Genomic DNA, 10,745 nt, shown 5'->3' with positions numbered 1-10,745 from the left:
AAAGAACAAACCTGAGCTAGAAGGGTAGATGCCCACTGGGACCCAATGAGGCCATCTCCCCTGGTGGCCTCTAGCTCGCCCTAGTGGGGAGGGAGAGAAGGGTCTGGAAAAGCAAAACCCAGGAGACATGGACAAGGAGGAAGAATATTTATTTGATCACAAAATCTTGTGCGTCCCCCTTTGAGGGTGTCAGCTGATTGCGAGTCTACTAGGCCACTTCACTTTTTCTTGGGCTCCTTACAAGCCACCACGTACCGCTGGGCTACATTGAGGGGAGGGGAGTAACCGTCTGCATAGGAGGTGTCTTCAAACAGGACGGAATAGTCATCCTGGGGCTGCAGCAGAGGCAGACAGGAGGGACTGGTCAGAGAGCTCCAGGCGAGCCCCCCGCCCCACAGCACCACCACTAAGCTAGTGACAGGAACCTCTGGCTCGTGGCCCCCAGACACGCCTGTCCTCATAGTCACTCAGGAAGTGGAGATGTGTGAACGCAGTCCCTGTTACTACAGAACTCTTTCCTCAGCAACAAAAGGCCAAGGGTAAGGGATGAAGAGCAAGGAGACCACCACCTACATGGGTGGGCCGTAACTGGAGGGTGTGGACCAGGGAGCCTGGGTTAAAGGGATCAAGGACAACCTAGAGGGCAACAGCAAGGATCCCGGAGGAAGAGGCAGGAATAGCCTTTAAACTGTCCTCAGGTGACCAGGGCATCAGCAGTGTGGTTAAGAGCATGAGGGAAAGCGGTTCAGCCAAAGAAAAGGCAGTGGGGCTGGAGTTAAGGGCTCCAAGACAGGCCCTGGGCATGGAGCTTCTTATCTCAATGCAAAAGCAAGGTTAGACTAGTGTACGCGTCGTGTCCATTCAGCTCGGGGCTCGCTAAGGCTCTGAAACTCAGGAAGAGGAGGGTGCGCCAGTGTTGCCCCAGAGGGCAGGGCTGGAGGGAAGACTAAGAAGACAGAGAGCAACTTACAGGGCCCTCTGAGCTCAGAGAGGCTGTGAGATGAGGACAAGAGGGGAAGGAGGTAGGAAGGTGACTCCAGGAGCCATGTGGCCACCTGGCCCTGATGTTAGGGACAGCCTCTCCTGTGGGGGCTGCCTTACCCGTTGTGGGGGCGTGTGGATCAGGGCGCGGTAGAAGCAGGTGGTCTGGGGATACAGGGCCAGCACAAGCTGCTCCTTCTGGAATAAAGCTTCGGGGTCTGTCTCCGGGTTGGCCTTCCACTGGGGTAGTGGGATGATCCGGCGGCGGCTCAGGGTGTGTCTCCTGGGGGTGGGGCTGAGGTCAGGTGGGGGCCCCATCCCCGCAGGTTGGCTGCCCCCCCGGCTTCCACGGCCCCCCCACCCCCCACCAGCACACTCACTCTTTGCCTTCTTCGTCAATGTCGTCTACCTCATACCTGTGGGTGGACGAAAGGAAAGGGCTGGATGCAGAAAGGGTCAGGGTCACAGTCCAAGTCGGGGAGTCGTGAGGAAGGGAGAGGAGGGCAGGGAGGGGAAGCAGTCCCCTGGTCCCCACAGGCACCCAGGGGTGTAGCTTTTCTCCCAGCCTGCAGATGGGTAAGAGTGTAGCCCATGCGGCTGTGGTGACGGGAGAACAGCCCATGGGGCTGGGGGACCACTCACTTGTTGGTGGCGTGGCTGTAACTGACCACCTCGGCCAGGATCCACTGCTCATCCCCATCCACGGCCTTCACCCGGGCAGCCACCTTGTCTCCAGGTTTGGCCACGTAGTCCCCAGAAGCTGGAATGGCCCCGCAGAGGGGCGGGGGCCTGAGAACAGAATTAAAATGTTCTGTCCCAGCCCCCGCCTCGCCAGCCCCTACCCTACCCAGGGCCCACCCTCACTTGTCACCAGGCTTCCCGATCCACAGGGGCAGGGTCATGGCTGACTGCTGCAGCAGGGTCATGAGCACCCCCCTGCGCATGGTCTTCCGAGGAGGCTCCGAGTCATTGTACAGGCCTGCGATCTTGGCCGCTGTTGGAAAGAGAGACGTGAGCCCTCAGGATATCAGAGATAGGGCGTCCACCCCAGCCCTCCCACATTGGGGCTTCAGAGCTCAGCCTGCAGCACCCTGGCCTGAGTGAGCACCAAGGGCCCGTGTGCCATCCTGCCCCTTCCTCAAGATGCCCTCAGTGAGACCACTCAGACTGACAGATGGAGAGCCGCCAGGAGGGTGGATACCCTAAGGGGAAGGAACAGGAAAGGGCAGAAGCTGGGGTTGGGGGGCAGTGGTCACGTTCTAGTTTTTGATCTGGGTGAACATTTTGTTCAGTCAGTGAAAAGTTTCAGCAAGCTGTGTGTTCACATCTGTGTTCTTTCCTATTAACATATGTTGTAGTTCAACAACAAAAAATTTTTAAAAACGAATGTGGACAGACCCCTGATCTCCTTGGGCATGGTTCAACACACCCAGCCACGTTATACAAACCCAGCTGGCGGTGTGACAGCATTTTTGATGGATGAGCAGGTGTGTTTGTGGGTTCACTGGGGCAAGAGAGTCGGGAAGGCCCCAGGAGCCTGAGGGATCTGGAAGCCAGCGCCTTGTGTAGGTAAACTCCATGTGGAAGGCTGGTTTCAAGACCCCCGGGGTGCAGCTCTCAAAACACAGCCAGGTTCTCTTCAGAGCAAGAAATGGGAGGGGGGAGAATTCCCTGGCAGTCCAATGGTTAGAACTCTGCGCTTTCATGGCTGAGGGTGTGGACTTAAAAAAGAAAGAAATGGGAGGTGGCAGTAGTAAAGGGGGTGGGGGTAAGTGCCCCAGACAGTAGACAGAGCAGGGCAATCAGTGTGGTCCGCAGGGAGCACTGGGGACCATCCCCATTCCCTTCCCAGCCCCAGGCTGCTGCTGCTCCGTCAGAAGCCCCCAGACAATCCCACTGGACTGAAGTCACAGGTGCCCCCACAGGGAGACCGACTGTCGCTCTCAGGAACCATCACTCCACCGGGTGGTCTCTAACTCACCAATCCGCCTCTCTTCCAACAGAGACTTGATTTCTGCAATCTTATCCAGGGCTTTCCGAAGGATGCTGAGGTTGGGGGAGAAGGGAGAGAAGAGGTCTGCGTAAAGCACAAAGCATAGACTTCCTTTTCTCGTTACGGCAGGCTGGCCAGCTCAGACCAAGCCTGCTGCCGGAAACCATGGACCCTAAATGTGTACTCTTTATTCTTAAAAGCACAAAAGAGCGGATGAGATGGGAGGAAGTAGTGGGACAAACAACCTAAGAGGGTTGGTAAGCGAAGCGGAGGGCTCCCTTTGCCTGAGGGCACCAGACAAATGCTGCGGAAGGGCTGTGGGGTGCTGGCGGCCTCTAACAATTGAGATTTCAGAGGACAGAAGTTAGAATTCGCGGTCTGCCCTAGTTGCACACATAAGAGGAGACACTCTGGAGGACTATGGGGAGTTGTCTCGGCCCACAGCAGGGCTGGGGGTGGCGGGAACTTGTCCCCACCCCCTGGAAACCCCTGGAGTTCAATTATGGGGGCTCCAGAGTGGCCAGGACCCAAGAAACCTAGCAGAAGTGCACACAAATCCTTGCTGGAAAAAGGCTTCTTCATCCCAGAGTGTGGGGGACCTCCCCCAAAGGGTAGTTCAACAGCAGTAAGCAGCACTGAATCCACTTCAGGTCATTTATTCTCCGGCCCACTCCTCTAGCAAACCTTTAGTAAAAACCCACGTGTTAAGGAAGGCCTTGGTTCAGCATGAGACCCGTGAGAACACAGCATAGTAGGGTCACAGAAGGTATCCCAGAGGGTGTGACTCTTGTGGATTTGTCAGGCAGAGGCCAGAAGGCTGGGCAAGGGGCAGCCTTGGCAGAGGGAACTGGGCAAACAGAGTAGCGAGGGATGAACATCCTGCCGTAGGCTCAGAGCATTGAAGCTCAGCGTGGCTGGCATCCGACACAGGGACCACTCGGCCAGACCTACCATGGGCTTGTGAGTGAGCACTGGGACACAGGGCAACCAGGCAGAGGAGTAAAATCCAGGAGGCCAAAGGGAACTTTGAAAGTCTGATCACTGCTTCTGGGCCTATTGGGAGGACATCCTTTTATGTAGTTATGTCCTAAATTATATTCTATGAGGTACTGATGGCATGGTTCTCAGCCTTAGCTGGACAGCAGAATGCTCAGGGAGCTTTTTACAAAGAATCCTAGTTGTTTTAAGAATCCTCAGCAGATGCCAAAACTAGTGGGGGGGGGGGTGTTGATATGAAATGGGCTATGTACATAGTCTCAAAGTATCTAAGATACCTGTCAATTACACAATGGAAAATAGCCCTAACTTGAGAAATACGGAAGAGCCCACCTTTACCAGTGAGAGTTTTGCCTTCTAATACGAAGACGGAGGACATCACTTCCAGAAGCGTAAAACCTGAATCTAATTGTGAGGAAACAGCAGACAAACCCAAAAGAGGGAGATTCTACATTGGCTTATCATTTTCAGAATGTAAAAGTCATGAGAAGCAGAGATAGCCTGGGAACCGTTCCACATTGAGAGAGACTAAAGAGGCAGGAAAACTAACCTACACTAGGAAAATATTCTGTTCTTTTGCCATCAAGGTCATCTAAATAAGACCTGTAGCTCAGTTAATAGTTTTATATCAGCGTATTATCGTAATTTTGAGAAATGTGCTACGGTTGTTTAATAAGAATGTCCTTTTGTAAAGCACATGATGACTATAATGTGTTTAGAGGTCAAGAGGCATCAGGCATGGTGTCTGCAACATAAAAGGTTCAGAAAAAAAAATTTTTGACTATACAGAGAACAATAAAAGCAAATGTGATAAAAATATATTTACCTAAGTCTGATCATATAAAAAGTTAATACCAATACATGAGTTCCACCCTAGTTAAATCAGAACCTCTGGGCGTAGCCAGCCTTGAGAATAGTGTGTGAATATACTCCACTGGCATACTTCCTTAATACTGAGTTAAAGAAACTTGCAGAACTTGGCATAGCCTTTACCACTGTAACTTGCATTGTGAATCTCCAAGGAAAGGAATGTAACATTGCTGCAGTCCATGGGGTCTGCAAAGAGTCTGATACAACTTAGCTACTGAACCACAACAAAGTTACTGAAGTTCCACTGGGGAGGTCTGAGGAAACAATGTTTTAAGATCATTTACTATTTCAAGAGCAGTTTTCTGGAACTGAAATTTCTGCCTCTCCCAACCAGAGAGGTCAATCAGAATGAGCACCCAGCAAAGCATGGGTCTGTACCTTCTAGCAGGCAGCCTGCCAGCCTGTCAGCACCCTTCAGGGAAGGGCCACCCCAAGAGGCTTGCTTCCCCTGGGATAGTGGAGGAAAGACCTCTTGCTGGCTGATCCTTTGAAGTGTCCTCAGCCAAGAACCCTGAGCCCTAACTTCCCTCCCCAACCATTAATAAGGGCCTAACCAGTGTGGGCTCTTTAAAGTAATCCAGTACTGCTGCATACCAGTTCACAGTAATTATCTGATTAGATTGAACTTTTAAAAAGAAAATTAGTTAAAATTCCTTGTGGGCTTTCTTCTCTCTTGTTGAGGTAGTTGGAATTATGCTTGCAGAGGCAGACAGAAAGCAGCTAATAAGCCAAGGGGTGCTGCACAGATGGAACTGCCCGGGAGCTGCCCACCCTCTGGCCATCTACAGAAGAAGGAATCTAGCAGCAGCGCTGGCTGCGCAGTCTCCCTCAGCCCCAGGCCCAGCGGGAGGATAAACACAATAGACTCTAGACTCTCAAGCACATGGCTTCTCTGCCCTCCTGTAACTGGTCTGTGTCTGTGCGTGACCCTATCAGGCCTGAGAAGGGACAATACCTTCCCTCCAGCTTCCCAGCGGACACATTCTGTGATGGATCGAGACTGTCAGGAAGCATTTAACAGGAGGCTTCCTGTGTGCCGTCATGAATCCTCTGGATCTGTCACGAATCCTCCTTTGGATCTGTCATGAATCCTCTGTTCCTTATTAAGGAATTAAGAGTGGCAAACCGCTCCCAGGGCTGAGGAATGCATGCATTTCCTTTGTTAGTTTTTCCATACGGTGAGAAGTAACTATTTACGACCCTCTTCCTTTTTATGAACCCTATGGTAAAAGTGATTATTTACAACCCTCTCTCTTTGATATGGATTGCCTTATGTTTCCTTGACAATTTGTAAGTCTGGACTTTTGATCTTTATCTTTGCTGAACAAAGCTACCTTATAAGACAGTATATATACCCACACTATGTTGAATAAAACACCCTTGTTCCATCAGAGCTTGGGTCCCCGTGTCTGTCTTTCTGTTTCTCTCTCTTTCTCTCTCTCAGGCTAATTCTTTGGAGCGCAGAAGCCCACTGAGCTCACTTTCTTGCCTGGGCTTGCAAGACCCTTGCGAGAGGGTGCTCTGTGCCTACGTGAAGCAGTGCAAGCCCTGTGTCAAGGGCTTTATTGGTTTTCTGTGTAAACCAAGGAATATCAGCCTCTCTCTCTCTCTCTCTCTTTTACTTTCTTATCATCAACTCCAGACCACCAGGTTCCAGTCCATTCAGGATCAGATCAGATCAGATCAGTCGCTCAGTTGTGTCCAGTCCATTAACGGACCTCAACAAGTGGCACCCAGAACAGGGACCTGGTAGATTTGGACGGAGTGACTCAAGGACCTATTGAGGTGGGTAAGTACTAAGACATGGGCCAAATGGCTGGAAAGCCCCATCACTTTTCTACTTTACTTCACCACTTAAAGTTCAGGGACTTTCAGTTTCGCGCCAGCAAATAGAGGCTTGCCTTCAGACAGTGGTTGCATGTAACCCTTGGTTCCCTGATGAAGGTAGTTTTGATTTAAAAATTTGGCACCAGGTCAAAGAAAATGTTCAATGAGCTGCCAGACAGGGAAAAAATATTCCGATAGATTTCTGGCCCCTATGGGCTCTCATCAAAGCTGTGATTCTGCCATTTCGAGGTAATTCTAGCCCTCCTGATATTCAGCAACAGGCAGAACACTTATTACATGAATATGAATTAGATGATGAAACCTTACAAAAGGCCCAATTAGAACATAAAATATTTCAGAGCTTTCCTACAAGCCCTGCCCTGGTTGCTCCAAGCACTCCTCCCCTGCCAATGGGCACAAATCCCAAAGTCTCTCCCTTGCTAGAACCTAATGATTCTGGCAACAACTCCCCTAAGACACCTTTTGACATTAAAACCAACAACACCTTTCTGAATAACAATAATAAGTTTTTTACCACATACTCTTAATTGTAAGAATTTGCTACCTACTCACTCTCCTTCATGACAAAGGCTCTCTGAATTGCTGGCTTTGCAATCACAAGTCTCTGAAGCTGATGGTTTCTCCGCCTTTCCAGTTTTTAGAAATCCTGACACTCAAGGGCATATAATATCTCAATATGAGAGTATTAACTTTTATCACATGCAACAAATTTAAAAAGCTATAACTATGTACAGCCCACATTCACCTTTTACTAAAGCACGTCTAAATTCTGTAGTATCCTCTATTGGAAATTTTATTCCCCATGATTGGTGAACTTTAATAAAAGCTCTCCTTAAACCAGGAGAATATCTTCAATGGATAATGTGGTTTCATGATATAGCCAGAGATCATGCTAACAGAAACGCTTGAGCTGGCACTCACCAAAATCAAATTACTTTTGAGATGCTAACAGGACATTTAGGACAGGACAATTTGACGCTACAGAAGCTCAAATACAGTGCCCTCCTTTGTTACATGAACAATTAAAAACAGTGGTCCTTGAAGCTTGGGATCAAATCACTCCTAAAGGGGAGCCTACAGGTAGCTACACTAAAATACTGCAAGGACCTAATGAAACGTATGCTGATTTTTTAGCTAGATTAGAAACTGCTATTTCCAGTACTGTAATTGGAGAAGAAGCCAAAAGGCAACTAGAGAAATTACTTGCTTATGAAAATGCAAATCAGGAATGTCAAAAGGCTATAGCTCCAATTAGTGAGACAGAGACTATTATTATTTGAAGGCTTGTCACAATCTAGGATCAGAAACTCAAAAGATGCAAATGCTAGCTGAAACAATGGTTGCTGCCTTAAGAAAAGGAAATGAAGGATGCTTTACATGTGGAGATAAGAACCATTTAAAAAGGGACTGCCCTAAGAAAGCTACTAAAAAACCTCCAAAAATCTGCCCCCACAAACCTTCAGTCTTTTACTTGGCCGATCTAGTTTGACTTCTAAAGGAATTACTGTTCACCCTGGAGTCACTGATTCAGATTATAAAGGAGAAATTCAAATTATGACGTCATCTCAGATTTTACGGCAATTCAAAAAGGGGGATAAAATTTCTCAATTACTTCTTTTACCTTACATTTCTATTAACTCCTCTAATAGTGTACAGACGGGCGGATTTGGCAGTACAGATCAAAAACAGTCCTTTTGGACATCATTAGTATCTGAATTTGACTGACCGACTATAAATATCAAAATTAATGGTAAAAGATTTTCTGGTCTCGACACTGGATCTGATATTACTATTATTTCCAAACATTTATGGCCCAAATCCTGGCCTGTACAAAAATTTCTTGCCAAATTGCAGAGATTTCTCAAACCAAAGTACAAGAGGTTTATCAGAGTACTCAAATCTATCCATGTGAGGGACCAGAACGCCAACCTGCAACATTAAGACCTTCTGTGATAGATGCACCCCTTAATCTAATAGGAAGGGACTGACTTATGCAATGGCAAACTCAGATATACATTCCACATTTTTCCTAGGGGCCACTGCTCATTTAAGAAACAATACAATTATTAAAATAACTTGGAAGAATGACGAGCCTATTTGGACAGAGCAGTGGCCCCTCACGATAGAGAAATTACAGGTGGCTAAGGAACTTATAGATACACAACTAGAATTAAAGCATATTGAGGAATCTTGTTCTCCTTGGAACTCTCCTATATTTGTTATAAAAAAGAAATCTAACAAATGGCATCTCCTAACAGACCTTAGAAAAGTTAATGCATCTATGAAACCTATGGGTGCATTACAACCAGGAATCCCATCACCTACCACTATTCCTCAAAACTGGCACATAATTATTATTGATATACAAGACTGCTTTTTTAATATACCTTTACACCCTTTAGACCGAGAGAGATTCATCCTCTCTCCTTTATCCTAATCATATCAGACCTCATAAATGGTACCAATGGGCTGTACTGCGGCAAGGGATGATGAATTCTCCCACCATGTGTCAGTACTACGTAGCCAAAGCCCTTGAGCCTGTGAGAAAACAATTTCCCAACTTTCTTGTTATTCACCATATGGATGATATATTGTTTTCAGCTCCATCTATCTTAGAAACTCAACACATGTTTGATATAGCTCAACTATGCTTAAAAAATTCTGGATTAATCACTGCCCCTGAAAAAATTCAAACCTCTACACCTTACCATTGCTTGGGGTTTGTTGTTAATGGACAACATATTATTCCCCAACTCACTCAGATCCGTACTGATAAATTATCAACCTTAAATGATTTTCAAAAGCTCTTGCTGCTGCTAAGTCGCTTCAGTCGTGTCTGAAGGGTCCATAGACGGCAGCCCACAGGCTCCCCGTCCCCGGGATGGGATTCTCCAGGCAAGAACACTGGAGTGGGTCGCCATTTCCTTCTCCAATACATAAAAATAAAAAGTGAAAGTGAAGTTGCTCAGTCATGTCCGACTCTTCGTGACCCCATGGACTGCAGCCCACCAGGCTCCTCCATCCATGGTATTTTCCAGGCAAGAGTACTGGAGTTGGGTGCTATTGCCTTCTCCGAGACCTTCTTTAGGCATTGCTAATTATCAACTCAATAACCTATTTAATACTTTAAAAGGCGCTCCTGATTTAAATAGCCCTCGTTCACTTTCTCAAGAGGCACGAGAGGAACTCTATTTAGAGCAAAATAAGTTACAAAAACAATTTCTTACTCGCATCAAACTAGATTTACCTCTAGAATTGTTTATACTCCCCTCTCTTCATTCTCCCACAGGACTTCTTGCCCAATAAGAACACCCAGTAGAATAGATCTATACCCATTTTAGGGGAATAAAGTCACTTATACCCTACCTTGATTTAATTGCTCTAATCACTATCAATGGAAGAAATAGGACTAAAACTCTAATTGGCTCTGATCCTCATAAAATTGTAATACCTATCAATAAATCTCAATTTGAGAACGCATTACAAACTTCTACTGATTTCCAAATAGCTTTTCTGGAATATTTTGGAGAAATTTCATTTCATTATCCTTCTGGTAAGCTGTGGAATTTCTTCAAAAATACTGCATTTATTATTTCTCATATTATCAGCTCACAGCCTATACCACAAGCTGAGATTTTTTATATAGATGGGACTAAAAACGCCAAAGCTTCATTCTGGTCTCTTAAGGAATATAAAGTCTTTTATACTAAATTTCATTCTGCTCAACAAAATCAATTATATGCTCTTATTCAAGTTACTTGCCTACATCCTTACCCCCTTAATATAGTCTCTGACTCTATATTCAGTTTTTGTATTAAAAAACATAGAAACCTCCACCATAAACTCCAATCAACCTATTATTCAACAACTCTTTTTCGAACTACTATCTTCCAATATAAATGGAACACAATTCTTCCATTTATATTACACATATTCAAGCACATTCTTGCCTTCCGGGCCCCATGACTCATGGTAATGAAGAGGCTGATAAACTGGTTTCCTTTGCTACTCTGGAGGAACAGCATGTTCTGTTGCATAACAATGCTGGCTCCCTACA

At 46.6% G+C, this 10,745-nt stretch overlaps 1 protein-coding gene across 4 annotated transcripts in view; it reads right to left on the bottom strand.

Annotated features, from left to right (window-relative positions):
* Positions 1-132: 132 nt before the first annotated feature.
* Positions 133-10,745, bottom strand: part of SGF29 (SAGA complex associated factor 29) — a 30,251-nt gene continuing 19,638 nt past the window's right edge. For all 4 annotated transcript variants that reach the window (NM_001075472.2, XM_024984770.1, XM_059881240.1 and 1 more), the window contains 6 exons: positions 2,963-3,027; positions 1,846-1,975; positions 1,624-1,770; positions 1,362-1,397; positions 1,102-1,264; positions 133-335 (listed from right to left, as the gene is read on the bottom strand). In NM_001075472.2, coding sequence (NP_001068940.2) covers positions 219-335; positions 1,102-1,264; positions 1,362-1,397; positions 1,624-1,770; positions 1,846-1,975; positions 2,963-3,027 — 658 coding nt within the window. In that variant the 3' untranslated portion in view covers positions 133-218. The remainder of the gene's footprint in view (positions 336-1,101; positions 1,265-1,361; positions 1,398-1,623; positions 1,771-1,845; positions 1,976-2,962; positions 3,028-10,745) is intronic.

The sequence above is a fragment of the Bos taurus genome, chromosome 25 (genome assembly GCF_002263795.3).
Source record: "Bos taurus isolate L1 Dominette 01449 registration number 42190680 breed Hereford chromosome 25, ARS-UCD2.0, whole genome shotgun sequence".
Classification (NCBI taxonomy): domain Eukaryota; kingdom Metazoa; phylum Chordata; class Mammalia; order Artiodactyla; family Bovidae; genus Bos; species Bos taurus.
Note: the sequence above shows the minus strand (reverse complement) of the source record. Positions and strands in the feature narration are given on the sequence as shown.